Below are 17,903 nucleotides of genomic sequence, written 5' to 3'. Positions count from 1 at the left end.
GGTCTTTTTGTTTGTTTGTTTTTATAGTTTTTTAGGTTTATAATTCATTTAGTGGCAGCAGGTAATCATAGAATTTTCCTCTAGTGACTTTATCATATTCTTTAGATAAAAGTAACTACACTTATACTTTCTTAAGGCTGATTAAAAAATACCCTAAAGGGCCTGGAGAGATGGCTCAGCCAGCCATTAAAGGCTAAGGCTCACAGCCAACAAGACAAAAATACCCTAGAATCTTAGGCCTGGATTTTAATGACAACCAGTACTTTATGAAGTCATGCCCTCTGGAATAAGTCAATACAGCATTGCTTTGCTTTGTTCGATTGCTGTTTTTAATCTCTTCTCTTGGATGACCTCCATGGTTTTATTGATTGAGGTTGTTTCATACTTGCGTGTTTTCCTAGCATAGCACGTTGTTCAAAATAAATTAATTGTGGGAGAGTCATGGGATATGGGAGGACATTTTGTAGAGGGGATTTGGGATCAGATACAAGGGTTGGGTAGCGATCTTCGAGGCCTTTGACTGCAGGACAGCAGCAGGCCCTGGTCTTCACACTGGATCTACAAGGGACTCTTTGGAGCCTTCAGGGGAGCCTGGGCCTGCACCTTAGCCTCTTTCTGTTCAGGGTGAATGCAGAGGACACCAGGTTGTTCTATGTACATCCTCTTCAGAAACCCTGGAGGAGACTGCAGCTTTCTGCTTTAATAGCGGGGTTCTTAGTCCAATGTGAGAGCCACCAAGTTTAGATTCCTTTCACCTTGACATTTATGTGGTGACTTGTAGAGTCTCTTGTGGTTTTTTATTATCAGTTACCTTGTAGAGTCAGGTAATGCCTGTTAGGGTTAGAGATACTGGATCTTTAATAACCAGGTATTTGCATTTCCTCCTTAGGGTGACATTTCAAGACAGAAACCTCAGTAGCATCGTGCATTCCTCGAAACATGGAATCCGTGGAATAGTGGGACATGCAATCAGCTTTGACACTCCACCAGGATGTACAGGGCTGGGGAGCCAGGGAAGCGGCAGCCCGGCCCTGCGCCCCCTCGAGTTCGGAGCGTGGAAGTGGCCCGGGGCAGAGCTGGCTATGGCTTTACCCTCTCAGGACAAGCACCCTGTGTGCTCAGCTGCGTCATGAGGGGCAGCCCTGCAGATTTCGTGGGCCTCCGGGCTGGGGACCAGATACTTGCCATCAATGAAATCAATGTGAAGAAAGCCTCACATGAAGATGTGGTGAAACTAATCGGGAAATGCTCTGGAGTCCTGCACATGGTGATCGCTGAGGGCACCAGTCATGTGGAGTCCTGTTCCAGTGATGAAGAGGGTGGTTTGTACGAGGGGAAAGGCTGGCTGAGGCCTAAACTTGATTCTAAGGCTTTGGGTATAAACAGGGCAGAGAGGGTTGTGGAAGAGGTACAGTCTGGTGGCATTTTCAACATGATTTTTGAAAGTCCAAATCTTTGTGCCAGTGGCCCTGAGCCCCTGAAGCTGAAGCAGAGGTCCTTGTCAGAGTCAGCTGCTTTGCGGCTTGATGTCGGCCAGGACGGTCTTTGTGCACCACATCCCAGCATGCTTTCCAAGGAAGAGATATCCAAAGTCATCAATGATGACTCTGTATTCACTGTAGGGCTGGACAATCACGATGACTTTGGACTAGATGCAAGTATTTTAAATGTTGCCATGGTTGTGGGCTATTTGGGCTCCATTGAGCTCCCTTCCACAAGTTCCAACCTGGAACATGACAGTTTACAGGCTATTCGTGGCTGCATGCGCCGCCTACGGGCTGAACAGAAGATCCATTCACTAGTGACCATGAAGGTCATGCACGACTGCGTGCAGCTGGTCACTGACAGGGCTGGCGTGGTGGCAGAATACCCTGCCGAGAAGCTGGCATTCAGTGCAGTGTGCCCAGACGACAGGCGGTTCTTCGGGCTGGTGACCATGCAGACCAATGATGATGGGGGTCTGGCACAGGAAGATGAAGGTGCCCTGAGGACATCCTGTCATGTGTTCATGGTGGACCCAGACTTATTTCATCACAAGATCCACCAAGGCATCGCGCGGAGATTCGGGTTTGCATGCACGGCGGACCCAGACACGAGTGGCTGTTTGGAATTCCCAGCATCTTCCCTCCCTGTGCTTCAGTTCATCTCCGTTTTGTACCGAGACATGGGTGAACTGATTGAGGGTGTGCGGGCCCGTGCCTTTCTAGATGGGGATGCGGATGCCCACCAGAATAATAGCACCAGCAGCAACAGTGACAGCGGCATTGGCAATTTCAACCAGGAAGAGAAGAGCAACAGGGTGCTTGTGGTTGACCTGGGTGGGGGCTCGAGCAGGCATGGCCAGGGCAGTAGTCCAGGGTGGGAAAGTGGAAGTGGAAGGGGCTCACAGCCTTGGAGTGCACCCTGGAATGGAGCTTTCTGCCACGACTCAGAGGTGGGCTCCCCACTGGAAACCAGCCCCAACACTGACAGGTTCTGGGACTTAACAAAACACTCAGCGCCTGTCTCTCACGTGGAGGTACCTCCAGCCACATTGAGGAGTTCTATACCCCCTTCCAAGAGGGGTGCTACAGGTTCCAGCTGTGGTTTCAACCAGAGGTGGCTCCCAGTCCATGTGCTACAAGAGTGGCAGTGTGGACATGCCAGTGACCAGGAGTCTTACACAGACTCTACTGACGGGTGGTCCAGTGTCAACTGTGGCACACTGCCCCCTCCCATGAGCAAGATTCCTGCAGACCGATACCGGGTGGAGGGCAGCTTTGCTCAGCCCGCACTGAGTACCCAGAAGAGGGACTGGTCTAGGAAGGCTTTTGGAATGCAAAACCTATTTGGACCCCATCGAAATGTTAGAAAGGCCAAAGAGGACAAAAAGGTAAGCTGGAGGGAGTTCAGGAATGGCTTCACTGTAACATGGCCAGTTGCCACTCACAGTCTTGGCTTACTCACAGTGGCCTTGTGGCCTCTGTAAGCTGTCATGGTCAATCTGTTCTGAGCTGTGCTGAGGCCTTTGACTTGCTCTTCATTCTCTGCCTTGGTCTGAGCCCTGGCCTTAAGCTGTTCTCCAGCTGGTCCAGCAAAAAAGCGATTTCTTTCAGCTTTGGTAGGGCTGGCCTCCTTCTCGGCTCCTGGCCCTGATGGTAGTTGGAGGGTGTCCTTCCTGCGGCTTGTTTGGAGCCCATTTTATTTCTGATCCTTAGTTGCCATCACAGTGTCTGAAGTGAGGCTTGAAGAAGTCAAGTGGGCTGGCTCACTCCCTGGCAAATCCCTGGGCTGGCTTAGGTTCCTTACCTGCAACTGATGGAGCCGGCTGAGCATCACTGTCTCAAACCGACTGTCAATGGTCACTATGCCTTAAGAGATCTAAGTTTAGAGCATGAGAGGAAAAAGGCAACCCCTTCTTCCAGGACTCCATTCAGTAAGGATGGTGCTGTTTGAGACAGAGATGCCTGGCCACAGTAAGGCTCAGCATTTACTTCCTTGTTTCTGGGAAGCTGTTCTCAGAGACACTTTTACTTACAGCACCTTTTCTCTGTCTGTGCAAATTTTGGTTTTTGTAGTGGAAAAGTTTCTCCTAAACCCTCCAAAAGCTAGTCAGGGCAGGAACAAAGAAAGGCCGTGGCTGTCACATTGGTAGGGGTCTTGGAACTCTGGTAAACTTTAGTGATTTGTATCAGAGAAGGAAGGGTGGCCCCTGTGCTTTCTCCATGCAATTTAGCAGTGCACAAACAAAGTGTGCTTCTACAGATTTTCAACCTAGTTCTTTTTCACTTTATAAAATAAAATCTTAGGTTGTTCTGGCAGCGGGGGTGGGGGTGGGGGGGGTGGGGGTTGTAACTGAATACAGTGGATCCCATCTTAGCAACTGAAAAGCCAAAATAAGCAGAGCCAGGGCAGCACAGAGTAGGAAGTATGTCATCTTCAGGAGGGAAGGAGAACACACAGGCATTCCCAAAAAGGTGCCCTCTTGAGCAGAGGAAGCTCGGGGTGTAGAGATAATCATATGGGGATGTCCCATTCCTAAGCATGCTCAGATAAGGATACATTCCTGAACAGGCTCAGCATAATGTTATGAAGCACACAGAAGATTTATGCCTCTGCACGTGCTCAGTTCATGCCCTAGCGTTTTAGATCAAAATAAAGGACAGGACTGTGCTGGGCTTCGGGTTTGTCAGAAACAGAGGGGAGGCTATGGGACTGAACTGCCTGGAAGTGAGAGGGACAGAAGAGGTAGGAAAGGGAGGGAGCCATGTCGGAGGCTATGGATAGTGAGTCAGTGGTGGATAGTCAGTCAGTGGTCGGGTTTCACAGCACTCCTCATTTTTGTCCTGTCAGCTGTGGCTTTAGATCATCAATTGCCTGAAGGCAGCTAGACCAGCCAGGGTCTGTTGGGGACACAGAACATCCTGCAGAGATGTGATCAGGGCACTGGTGGAGGAAACTCAAGAAAGACCCTAGCTACTGAGTTAGAAGACAAGGTGGTGAGTGCAGAAAGGAGATGTGGCTTAGCAGAGTGACAGGGCAGAGGCTGGACAGTGTGAGGTGGCACTGCAGAGTGGGAGAGTTGTGAGGAGAGCAGGAATGACAGGAGGCCTGGGATGAAGAGACCGGGAGCAGGAGCAGTCTGTAGTGACTCTATCCATGAGAAACGTCTGGCTAGAGGGATGGCTCAGCCATTTAAAGGCTAGGCTCATAACAGAAATGTAAGAGAAATGCTGTCAAGGTCACTGAATGCTCATCTACTCCCACCACGTGGAAGGGATGAATATTTTAACCTGAATGTCCCCTCCAGTGCTGAATGTCAAACCTGTGGGTAGTGGTGGGGTGATCTGCAAGGCCCAGGGTGCAAGAGCAGGAGCTGGCATGAAGGGTAGCTTGGTGCCTAATGCTGGCATGACCCAGTGTCCCTGTGCATTCTGTCCTTGTCCCGCCTCCTGAAGCATGCCAGACAGCAGCTCAGTGTGCCTGGAAGGCAGGCTTCATGGTGGGAGTACACTCTCCCAGAGCAATCAGAGTAGTTCTTATTTAAATGCTTTCTTTTTTAATTGGCCTCTTGAACCAGAGTCTATGGGGTGTATTCTTTGTTATGTGTCCATGAAATGTCTTCCTGGTTAGCTTTGTGACTGGCTCATGATGGGACAGCAATGTCACATGTTAGATGCCTGAGGCTGTCAGTTCTCCAGCTTTAGCCTTCTCTTCCTTCTAGATTCCCAGGAAAATGGTGTAGCCTTCCTTATCCTTCTCTTCCCCTACACTGCTGGGGGTTGCTTCCCTAGCTGTTTTTTTTTTTTTTTTTTTTTTTTTTTTTTTTTTTTTAAGCAAGCCTTGGTCAAATGCTCCTTTGAGGAGATTCCTATGACCAGGAGCAGATGTGGCAGTAGCTGCAAGTGCATTGTAGCCAGTTAGGCAGTTGTTGGAGACAGTCTCCTGTCCCCATCCTGGTAAGGATGAAGTGAATTGAATAGACAGGAGAGTACACAGGGATAACAAATCCCAGGTACCTGTTGTCAGTTTGGGAGTGCCTTTAAATGATGTACAATAGACTGCCACACAGGATTTAGATGAAACAAGTTTGAACTCTGGAGAGCAGCAGGATGTTAGCCAAGAGCTGAGAAGGGGTGCAGCGTAAAGCTCCCGAGGGCCTTGGGATGCTAGTGAGGAGCTGTCCCTTCCAGACTCTGCCTGCAGGACTCTGAAGTGCTGGGTGGTCTCATCTCACTGTCTGGAAGCCAGAACAAATTCCTGCCTGCATCCACCCCATGAAATGTAGACCTAGGCAGAGCATGTCCCCTTCATCTGCAGCTCCCCACCAAGTTCTCTGCAGAGCCTTCACTTCCCTTCCTCCATTGAGTTCTAATGCTCCCTCTTGCTAAAGCCAAGGTTTATAAGACACCTACTGGGCCCTGATTGGCTGAATGTGGGAAGGGTGAAAGTAGGATTAATCAAGAAAAAGAGGGCCAGCCTGGTGGGGGGAGGGGTAGACCCACCCAAAGTTTGACTCCACCCAAAGTTGCTTGAAGTTCAAGTTAGGTGTGCGGTCCATCTGCCTATGAGGATACTTGTTAAAATGTTCATGTGGCTGCCTGCCACTTGTCTCCTTTAGAAGGGCTTTTTAATTTGCCATTAGTATAACATTAAATTGTGGGCTTGAGCCTGGCAGCTGAGAGGGGTCATCAGAAAATGCAGGGTTCGAATACCCCTAACAACAGACTGTGGTGGCTCAAGTTCTCCTGCCAAGGTGTTCTTGCCTTCACCATCCTTACTCAACTGCTGGACTCCCATTGAGCAGCTGGGGGTGGGGCTTGTGAGCATAGAGATGCACCCTGAAAAGATCCCACCTCCACCTCCTGAAACACCAGGGAATAACTAGTGCCACAACTGTGACCAACAGCACCAGATAGACCTAGTGACCACCATGAGGATGATGTTGGGAGTGGGATGAGCACAGGAACAAGATGGCAGTGTCTCTCACTCTGAAGACTTAAAGCAGCACTTACATGAATGTCCCTGCCCATCCTCCAAGCTGTAAGGGACAGGCAGTGAAACACAGCAGAGAAGGACTCAGTCCTAATGTGGTAGGCAGTCACAGGTCAGACAGAAAGTCAGCTGCCTTGACTGTTTGTGTTCAGATTTTATTTGCATCAGGCATCATTTGGGCCTGGAATCACCTGAGTAATATGCGGTGTGTGTTCGTTTTCAAGTTGACCTTCTCGCTTGCCTGAGTCCATAGATGTGTTAGTTGGGGATGGAGGTAGAACTTGAGCCCCTGGGGCTTGGGGTGGAGTTTCAGGAGAGTGCAGTGAGCCACAAGGAGGGACAGTACAGGACTAATGAGGGACTCCTCATGCCAAGTGGAAGCAGCAGGTCACACAAACGCACATTAAAACGTGTTTCTTGTTTTAAAGGTTTAGATGCCCTCCATCCACATTTTTTAAAACTTTTAAACTAATCGTGTATGTGTGCACAAGTGGGCATGCACATGCTATAGCACACGTGTAGTGGTCAGAAAGCAACTTTTGAGAGCTGTTTCTCTTCTTCCAGGGTTCCAGGCTTAAACTCTGATTATTAAGCTTGTGTTCTTCTACCCCTGAACCAGCTGGCTAGTCCAAGTGTGCAGTACTTAATGCAAAATGGGAAACTGTAGAGGGAGCCCGTTTTGATAGTACAGGCCTTTATTCCAGCTACGCTTGAGCTGAGACAGGAAGATATCAGATTCAGGTGCTGCTTAGGCTAGAGTTCAAGGCCAGTCTAGGCAGTGTAGTGAGCTTCCATCAGTAAGGAAAAGGATTTGTAAGTCCCTGCATCTTATTCTACCCCATCCTCCACACACACCAAGCAGACTGGTGATAATGTTACCTTAGGGGCCAGCAAGAGCCAGGAAGTGCATATGACACTTTCATTTTGTGTCAATTTCTTATGATGGAAATGTGAACTTAGTGACAAAAATGTTCCCTTAGAGAAAAAGCATATTATTTTAGATTATTTTAAATTTTATTGATTACTATCATCATCATGATCATGTTGTGTGCGTGTGTGTATGTGTCTGTATGTGTGTGCACGTGCACATGTATATATGCTACGGCATGTACTTGAAGGTCACAAGACAACTTTGGGAGTTGATTATCTCCTAACAAAGATTGAAGATTGAGCATTGAGGTACGCATGGGAAGCCATCTTGCTGGCCCCTAAAGATTCTTTTAAAAAGAACAAAGCCACTTGTAACTGGCTTTGTAACAGCACTCAGGATATGACGACAGAAGGATCAGGAGTTCAGGGCCATAAAGTGAGTCTGAGGCTACTCTGGACTACATGAATTGATGATTCCAGAAGAGCAGAAATCATGAAGTAATGAGGCATGGAGTTGAAAACTAATTCCTTCTTCATTTGGCCCAGCAATGAGAAGCTCACCAGAGATCCAAGTCTAGAGAGCTCTGCATTCAGCAGATTTGTGTAGTTTTTCCCTGTGTGGGAGGAAGTTTCAAAATAGATGTAAATATTTTCTTCTGGTTCTTTCAACAATGACCACACCTTTAGAAGGCTTTTGAGCATGGTATCTGTGACAATCGCCCCAGTACCCACCCCAAGTCTTGGATGGAGTAGGCTGGCAGGTTCCCATGTAAAGAAGCACTGGCTCCCTGGAGATGTGTGCCCTGTGTAGCCCCCACCACCGATAATGCATCAGAGGTCCTTAGAGTGCCAGCCTCCAGATGTCTGACCTTTGCATGGTGCTGCTGGGAGGGTTGGTGGAAGTGGGGTTGCAGTGGGCCCAGAGGTGGAGGGTTGCAGACGGGTGTGGCTGCTGCCCTGTCCTTTGTCTGCTTTCCAGGAAGGAAGACTATTTAGAGTCCTGCTGGAACAGTCCCAGCTGAGCAATTGGCTTTCCAAACATGGGCATTTTTGCCCTTTCACTGTGTGTAGGAGCCATACAAGAGCCTACTGCTTTATAATAGTCAAGAGAGCTTCAGAGCTTTCCCTGTAAAGTTATGTGTAGCTGCAGTTCGATCACCTTTTCATTGTGTGCTATTCCATTGTGCAAATGTGTCACAGCTGTTACATTCCTATTTTTCTTAGGTTTATTATCTTTTGTGCATGAGTGTTTTGCCTGTGTACGAGTCTGTACCACATGTGACTGGTGCCCACAGAGAGCATTGGATTCCCAAGAACTGGGGTTACAGGCAGTTTCGAGCGTCCTGACATGGGTGCTGGGAAGTGAACTTGAGTTATCTGGAGGAGCAGTGCACACTCTAACTGAAGCACCCCTCAGCCCTCTGTTGCCACACAGGAATTCTTTCCCATGTTTAGGTGTGCTTGTGCTTCTTGACCATGGCTCTCTAGCGCTTGTAGCAGTGGCTCACTGTGACTTGTGTTTGTGTTCCCTTGATTATAAAAGTTGTTTCCTTAATGTGTGCAAATTCTTAAAGGTAACTTTCAGTTAAGTAGGGAGAGTTCAGAAGAAAGTAAACCGGACAATTTACAATATCAAGAAGATTTTGACTTTAAAGGTTTCACCAAAGTGTGTGACCTTAATTCATTCTGGCTGTGTTACTCCTACTTTTAGTGAACACTACATAGTTTCAAAATTTAGACAAATGTGTGAACGGGATGCAGTTATCATATGAAGCTTTAACTCAAAATTTGGGTAAAGAAAAAAGGCACAGTTGACTTCAACTCAATTTTATGTGCACAAGAGTTAAGAAATCTGAGCCACCTTAAAGAGAAATTGATTCTAACATTTATAAAAGCTATAAATAATCAGAGGCCAAACCACTATATTAAAACAGATTCTCTAGCAAGTAAAAATCTTGCAGTTTAAACATATGCTTGTATCTATTTTAGATACAAGATAAAACTCCCCACTTAACTGACAGTTACCTTTTAAAATTCGTACTCATTGAGATTAAAATTGGGCCTCTACTGTGACGATTCCTATTTCCTCCCGTCTTCAGTGCACACTAACCTTTACGTAACATTAGCATCGAGTCATGCTGACTCTGTGCCTCTGCTTGATTAGGTTTGCTGTGACTTTACCAGTTTTGAATTAGAATCACACCATTTCATAGATAAAGTGGATTGCTGCACTGAGTGGATTGCTGCACTTTTAAGTTTTCAGAACAGTGTTTTAAAATTGCATTGTTTTTATTTTTTTTAACTCAGTTTTAAAAAAAAAAAGACTAAAATGTTCTTTCAAAAGAGGCATCTAAACATGTTCCTAATTTTGTATGTGGACTTAGGCTTTGTAACCAATTAATAAAGCTGCTATCAAATATGATTTTTAAAAAAAGTTGTTTTCTTACTGGTAGGTACATCAGCCTGTGTTTCTTTTGCTAGGTTGTCTATTCTGGGTTGGCAGGACTATAGATGCTGGCTATTACCCTGCAATGGTACTAGGACCACACATGTATTCACCCCACCCACAAGCCTTTTACTTTCTTCATGTGCTTTGGAATACCTGGAAGTTCCTAGCCTTCATTTAACCTTATGTATAATCTTTGTCTTAAGTAGTAAAATTCTACTACTGTAAGATCATTTTCTTCCCTTTCACAATCTTTTCAGAGTTAACTTTTAATGTGTGCATGCAAGTGTGTGTGTGGGGAAGTGGGGTAGTATATGAATGTATATGTTCGTGTGTGTGGTAGTATTGTCTAAGTGTATGTAGAGGTCAGAAGTTGATACTGGGCTGTCTTTAATAGCTTATCTACCATTGTTTTTGAAGCCAGGGTTTCTCACTGAATCCAATGCTTGCAGACCAGACTGGCTTCAAAATTCAGAGAGCTGTCTGCCTCTGCCTCCTGAGTGCTGGGATTAAAGGTGTGTGCCACCACTGCCTGGCCAGCTTATTTTTTAAAGATTTCTTTTACTATGTTAAACTATGTATATGTATTTGTGTTATTGTGTGTGGGTATGTGCATAGGAATGCAGGTACTTGCAGAGGTCAGAGGCTTTGTATGCCCTGGATCTGGAATTATAAATGGTTGTGAGTGTCAGGGACCCAAACTCAGGTCCTCATGCTTGCTCAGCAAGCACTGTATCTGCTAAGCCATCTCCTCAGCCACAGAGATAACTTGTGAATAGGTTTTGGTTTAAAGAAATGTGTTTATGTCAAGTTGGTAAGAAGTGAGAATTTAAGACTCTCTCTCTCTGTCTGTGTGTGTGTGTGTGTGTGTGCGAGGTGTACTTGTATACCATAGCATATATGTGGAGATCAGAAGACAGTTTGCCAGGATATTTGTTCTCTTCACTCTCCATGTGGGTTCCAGAGATCAAACTAAAGTTGTCAGGCTTGGTTCCAGCAAGTATCTGTACTAACTGAGCCACCCACCCACCCACCCATCCACCCATCCATCCACCCACCCACCCACCTACCCATCCACCCACCCACCCATTCATCCATCCACCCACCCACCCACCCACCCACCCACCCACCCATCCACCCACCCACCCACCCATCCACTCACCCATCCACCCACCCATCCATACACTCACCCACCCATCCATCCACTCACCCACCCATTCATCCATCCACCCACTCATCCATCCACTCACCCACCCACCCATCCATCCACCCATCCATGCATCATCCACCCATCCATCCACCCACCCACCCATTCATCCATCCACCCATCCATCCACTCACCCACCCATTCACCCACCCACCCATCCATCCATCCACCCATCCATGCATCATCCATCATCCATCCATCCATCTGCCTGTTCATGTTTTTTTCCTCTCTCTCAACAAACTTTTGCAGTTACCTTCTTAAGTGTCTTTAATATGCTTTATTGCTCCATTAGAGTCATCCCTAGATGTTTATGTAATTTTGTTGCTATTGTTAATGATACCATCATAATTACAAATGCCACCTCTGATGATGCATGAAAGTTGAGGGTTTTTTGTTTTTCTTATATAGTTTTTTTTTTTTTTTTTTTAATATATACAGATGTCTGAGTTTGGAAAGTTCCTTCTCTTCCTTTGTTAATACAATTCCTCCAATGGGTGTTCTAGCTTAGCTTTTCTTTCTGAGTGTTCTGCACACATCGAATTGTGTGGGCTTCCTCCTCTTCATTAGATTTTCAAATGTTAGACCACATCTGCATTCCCAAGATAACCTAGCTCAGCACAATGAGCTTTTCATATGCTAGTGGATTTGGTTTGCTAATATTTTTGTAAGATTTTAAAATCTGTGTTTATGAGACTCTACTGTAACTTTTTTCTTTTCTCATTGTCTTTTGTTTTAGTAACGATTTTTTTGTCTTATAAAATTAATTATATTGTATCAAATTAATAGAGTTTTCTTCTTTCTTCTCTCTTTTCTCTCCCCTTTCTTTCTTTTCCTCCCTTTCTTCCCTCCTTTGGTTCCTTGAGATAGGATTTCTCTGCATAATAGTTCTGACTGTCTTGGAATTAATTCACTTTGTAGATAAGGCTGACCTCAAACTTGGAGGTCTGCTACCTCTGCCTCCTGAGTTCTGGGATCAGGTGTGTGCCACTACACCAGACTTTTTCTCCCTCTTTTCCTGTGTTAACCTCCAGCTAGGAATTAAGCACAGGGCCTTCATATGCTGGGCAAGGGCTCCACAGCTCAGGCCCATCCCCAGCCCTGGGTTCTTGTATTAAACAACACCAGCAAAGCAGTCAAGCTATACCAGAGACACCAGCCAGCCTTGTCCACGTCGGCAGACTCTTTTATTTAGATGTTCCCGTTTCTAGGATGGAGGCAGGGAGGTGGGTCTCTTTCTCAGTCTTATTTGAGATCCTTCTGTTTGCATGTGAGTGAGATCAGAAGAAATCTACAGATCTGGTCCATCCATGGAGGAGAGGGCAGGTGAGTCTGGGTCTCTTGAAAACACCAGGCCTCCCTTTTACTCTTTGCCTTTTGCTTTGTTTTTAAGGCGGAGTGGATAGTTTCCTTGGTTCTTTCTCTCCCTTCTTGGTGTGGTCATTTAGACCTTGTTGTCTCCTTAAGAGGCTCTCGGCCTTGCCCTAGATATTTGCTAACTGATGTAATTTGCTCCCATGCTTAAATGTGCTGTCCTGTGTAGTTGTCCTGTCCTTTCTTGAGTAGACCTGGACCTTTCTCCTTCTCAGAAAAGTGAGTCACAATGACCAGGAGTAGTTTCTCCAGCAATGTTTGCAGGAAACACACTGTAGGGCTGAAGGGAGGCCTCATTTGATAAAATGCGGTAGATCCCTGGAGCTCAGTTCTAACAATGATGGGCATGGAGATAGCAAGCCAAAGGCCTGTTAGCCTAGGCCAGTGACAGTGTGTCTCAATTAGGGTTTGCATTGCTGTGATAAGGCACCACGATCAAAAGCAACTTGGAGAGAGTTTATTCTAGCTAACAACACTCAGCTCACACTCTGTTGTTGAAGGCAGTCAAGGCAGAAACCTGGTGAGTCCATGGAAGGGCTTACAGCCTGCTCAGCCTTCTTTCTTACAGCATCTAGGACCAGCAGGCCAGGGATAGTATTGCCTAGAGTGAGCTGGGTCCACCCACAATCAATAATCAATCAGGAAAATGTACTACAGATCAGCTCTCAGGCTTGTCTGGGGGAACATTTTCTCAGTTGAGATTCCCTCTTCCAAAGTGACTCTAACATGGATTAAGTCGCTATAAAACTAACCAGCACACAGTCTCAGGCAGAAAGGTAGAGGATGCCTGAGAAGTGACATCTGAATTTGTCCTCTAACCTCTGCATGCTTGCACACACGTGCATATGTGCACATACACATAAACACAGAACATAGACACAGACCACAGCACAGCTATACTTGTCGAGTTTTGTTTCGTGTTTGACACAGAGCTTGGCTCTGATGTGGTTTTGATCTTGGGATTGGGATTCTTTGCATTTAGCTTTGTTGTAACACATTAATGAGTACCCCGGTTCTAGCTGTATCCCCAGCCCTGACACCTTCTGTGACCTGAAGAGTGGTTCTGCGCTCTCTTGCTCTGCAGCCATGTGCTGTCAGGCTTTGCCTCCAGGGGCCTCAGAGTGAACCTGCAGGACGGGCGTCACTATAGTAACACTCTATCTGACCAGACCTTTTCTTTCCTCCATTCCTGAGTCCAGCCCAGGGTTTCCAGCTATGGGCCTCACTTCTTCTCCTCAGAGATTCTAAGTGGCCCTGAAGTCTGAGTCTTAGCTTTGTGGTCCTTCCTAGAAGTTTCTAGTGTGAAGCATCTCCCTCCCACTCAAGGACATCCTAGGACCCCCTGCCTGCCCTGTCCTTCATTACCTAGTCAACTGCTTGACACACAGAATTGTCTCCACTGAAATGCCTTATGGGGACCTTGAATGATATGCCGGGAGAAGCAAACCTGCCAGTTCCAAATATGGTCAGAATCCTGTGTCACATCTGGAAGAACCTTCAGATGATCTGGTCTCTGTTTACAGCCAACTTCCTGTTCAGCATCTAGTCAGAAAGAACACTTGATTTGTCCCTGGCACTGGGAGGGCAGAAATAGGTGCTACCAGGATAGACTAAGTTCCTGCTCTACTGGGGCCTGTAGTCTGGGGTTGAGACTTTCGGAATAACAATTTTAAGTTCTAACAATATAGGCAACAAAGGTCGGGACAGTACTGAAATGATATCATCTCAAAATGCAAACCTTGTGTTTATTGAAGAAAATCAGAAACATGGGAAAATGGCCTTGAGATGAAGAGAATGCCCAAACAGATTGGACAGAGAACTTAAGCCCAGCACCTGTGGACATTACAGCACAGTATCAGAGATATAAAAACCTGACTTAAAAACAAAATGACTCAAGATGACACCTTTTCAAAGAAGATACCCATATGCCAAAAACACAAGAGAAAATGTTTAACCCCTTAATGCTGGTCACTAGGCAGGTGTTTCTCAAAACCACAGCTCAGCACATCTCAGCCCATTGTGATGACCACTGTCAAAATAGCAAAGTACCAGGTCCTGGCTACTATGAATTAGAGTCGTGTGCACTGTTGGTGAAAATCCACAGTGGAACAGTGTGGCACGTCCTTAAAATTAGGTAGAATCACCATAAGATCGAGCTATTCCACTTCTGGTATATCCAGAAGAATTGAAAGCAAAGACTAGCCGTGTGGTGGTGGTGCATACCTTTAATCCCAGCTCTTGGGAAGCACAGACAGGCAGATTTCAGTCAAAGGTCAGCCTGGTCTACAGAGTGAGTTTTAGTATAGCCAGGGCCACACAGACAAATCCTGTTTCAAAGAAACCAGACCAAACAAAAAACAGGGGGCCGGGAGAAAAAGAAAAGAGCAGAGACTGGAACAGATGTTTGTACACTGGAGTTTATTATTCCAGCAGCTAAGACATGGAGGCAGCCTAAGTGTCTGTGGGTGGAAGAATAGAAGAAAATGTAGTTTCTTCATACTGTGGACTTTGGCCCCACAAAGGAAAGGTAGCCTGACACATACTACTACATGAGTGAGCCTTGATGGTATTATGATCAGAGACAAAACAAGCTAGTGACAAAAAGATGAGGATGTAGTGATTCTGCTTACATGAGGCTTCCTGAGTGCTCATCATCAGACAGGGAAACGGACATGGGGAGAGTTTCCACGTGGGATGGTGAGAAAGTGCTGGATATGGGTGATGGCTTCCAACGCTGGTGTTCTTAGCATTGTTGAGGAATGGTGGTAAAGTTTGTGTTGCTGAACATCATTTCCGAGGACTGTCTTCCATGTGCTCTCTCTGTGAGGAGTCTAAGTGGTATAAGGCCAGCTTTGTGAACTAGTGAGTGTATTAAGAGGACTTAAAGGGTATTGCTGAGGGGTTGCTACAGGACCATGGGCATCTTTAGGCACCTGCATCCACTGAAAAGCTCTTTCCGGTATGAGTGGAAACTCATGAAAGCTGTATCCTGGGAGTTTCTCACTTAACAATAGCTCACTGATTTCACTGGAGAGGCTTTGTGAGTGCGTCCTTTCAACTTTCTAAGCTGTCTAAGCCAGCCTACCTGCCTGCTTGGGTGCACTCCCCCTTCTTTTCTAAAATGTGTATGTGTATGCCATGTGTGTGGGTGCCACAGGAAGCCAGAAGAGGGTATTGTAACCCCTGGAACCAGAGTCATAGACGGTTGTGATCCACCTTTTGTGGGTGCTAGGATTCAGACTTAAGTCCTCTGAATGAGCAGTAAATACTCCTAACTGCTGGGCCATCTCTGTAGACCTGGTTCTATTAGCTTCCCAAGTCATGCTCATTTTGTTAGCTGCCTACATCTTCTGAGCCTCCCAGGAGAGGGTGTTTGAATTGTGAGGAAATAGCAGCACGACTTTGTCATTTCCTGGAGGAAGAAACTCAGGTCTTTTGCTGGAATGCTCCTCGGACACTGGCTAGGGCGTCCTTGGCTTTTTAAAGTGATCTAAGATGACCCAGAGCACAGGCGAGTGAAGACAGCCTTCACATGGGCTGACTCCTCACACACTGTCAGTCGGTCCCTGGACCAGGCTGTCTGTATGCGTTGGGAAAGCTGGGTGGGCCTTATCATCTAGGGCACACAGTTGGTAGCTGACAGCAGATAACTTAAGATCCTCAGGGGACTCTTGCATATTTTTCGGTAAATATTTTAATTAAAGTATATCGAACAATGACTTCAAGTGAACCTCCCACAGTCCTACTGGTCTTGGCTCTTCCTTCAGTGGAGTACAAAGGGCAGAACTGAGTCTCTTCCCAGGAGGGTAACCTAACACATCTTTTCCTTTGTATTTAGAGTTCGAAATTGGGGCGGGGAGTTGGCCTGGCCCAGACTTCTCAGCGCACCTCAGCTCGCAGATCCTTTGGAAGATCTAGGAGATTCAGCATCACGCGCTCCCTTGATGATCTTGAGGTAGGTGGATTGGCCTCACTGACCACTGTGAGCTCGGGCCACTGTTTCCCCTTTGTTCTTCTCCAAGGATTTGTACCTACCCTCCTGGGAGCCCACTGGACTCTCCTCCTCAGCAGGAGCTTCCAGGGCACATAGCTGGAGTTTTCCTATCCTTCCAAGTACCTGAGTCACCTGGACCCCCACAATCGGGGCCCTGATCAAAAAGGATTATGTTTAATCTTTTGGGACAATTGAGGTAGGACTGACTCTTGCCCTTCCTAAAGACCTGGTCATCCCAGATCAAAGGCCATTTTAAGAATAGATTTTATTTTGGGGAAGAGCAGAAAGTCTTGATGGTGGTGCACCAGTTGTCACTATGTGAGAGTGGAGTACCTGTCACAGCCAGTGGGCACTGTGAGTGCATTGCTAATGACAGTGCGGCAGCAATGACAGGAGGGTGTCTTCCATGTGTGAGCACACAGGCCATGCCATGCACACTAGCCCACACAACAGCCCCCGCCCCAGGGTCCTGTCCCCTCCCCTTGGCACCCACAGATGATGTTGCAGACTTCGTTTCTGAATTCTTACAGACACAGCTGTACTCCATGCCTTACTCTAACACATTTTAAATGCAGCCTGTTTGCTCTTGTCTACTCTGAAGAAGCTGTGTAAAATATATGTTCTCACATACATCTCATGTACATGTGTATTGGTGCTAGGATGTTTCTGTAAGTGGAAGAGCTGAGTGACAAGTGTCTATCCAGGTCCCTAATGGCTGCGTCCACATTTGGCAAGGAGACAGTGAAGACCAGCTGCAGAGCTGTCCCATGGTGCAGAAGAGAAAAGGGTGTGAGGCAGAGGCTGTGAGGCAGGGTCCAGCCTTAGGACCCTTATGGCATTGCTGAGCCTCACCAGAAGGTGGATTATGGTTAGCCTGCCTTTAGGTGGGGTTTTCTGCCAGGGATGTTTGTGTCTGTGCGTGTGTGAGAAGAGGCCTCAGTGGGTCTGAGCCCTGAGCATGCATATAGCTTCCTGGTGGTGGTTCAAGAAGCCGCTGTAGAGGTTTAGGATACTGTTTTGCTACCTTCATCTCCATGACTGTACTGGGTTTTCCTGCTGGCCAGCAACTGGAGTCTTGCTGCTGTCTGCAGGTAGGAGTAAGTAAGGGCAGCTCTCTGTCCTGATCCATTTGTTCTACCCCTGTCCTCAGTGGAGCCAATAAGAGGGTTGTCTGCATGCCCACTGACCTTGAACTTAGTCCTTCTGCCACAGCCTCCTAAGGACGAGGATTCCAGGCCTGTGCCAGCATGTCTTACTGATATGGTCAAGTTAGGAAGCCCAGTTGCAGAGCGGCTGTGATATATTTCTTGGGCCACAAGGCAGTAGAGCTGTGGCTTTTCATCATGTGGGCAGCCTCTTGTTTAATCTTTCTGAATTTACCCTGAAGATTTCAAAGTGCATAAGCTACAAATAACCCTGGCCACCATGTCACAATCTGATCTCTCTGGCTCTCCATTCTGACCTGTTTGTTTCACCATCTCATCCGCTGTCCTCCGTAGTCACTGTGGTCCTAGGTGTGGGGTCCCTGGCTGTGAGTGACC

At 46.8% G+C, this 17,903-nt stretch overlaps 1 protein-coding gene across 2 annotated transcripts in view; it reads left to right on the top strand.

Moving 5' to 3' along the window:
• Positions 1 to 17,903, top strand: part of RGS12 (regulator of G protein signaling 12) — a 93,120-nt gene that overhangs the window by 14,424 nt on the left and 60,793 nt on the right. For both annotated transcript variants that reach the window (XM_080927391.1, XM_080927392.1), the window contains exons 2-3: positions 890 to 2,872; positions 16,207 to 16,323. In XM_080927391.1, the coding sequence (XP_080783517.1) occupies positions 992 to 2,872; positions 16,207 to 16,323 (1,998 nt within the window). In that variant the 5' untranslated portion in view covers positions 890 to 991. The remainder of the gene's footprint in view (positions 1 to 889; positions 2,873 to 16,206; positions 16,324 to 17,903) is intronic.

This window comes from Micromys minutus (assembly GCF_963924665.1).
Source record: "Micromys minutus genome assembly, chromosome: 1".
Lineage (NCBI taxonomy): Eukaryota > Metazoa > Chordata > Mammalia > Rodentia > Muridae > Micromys > Micromys minutus.
The sequence above is the reverse complement of the archived record's forward strand: the minus strand, read 5'-3'. Positions and strand labels throughout refer to the sequence as shown.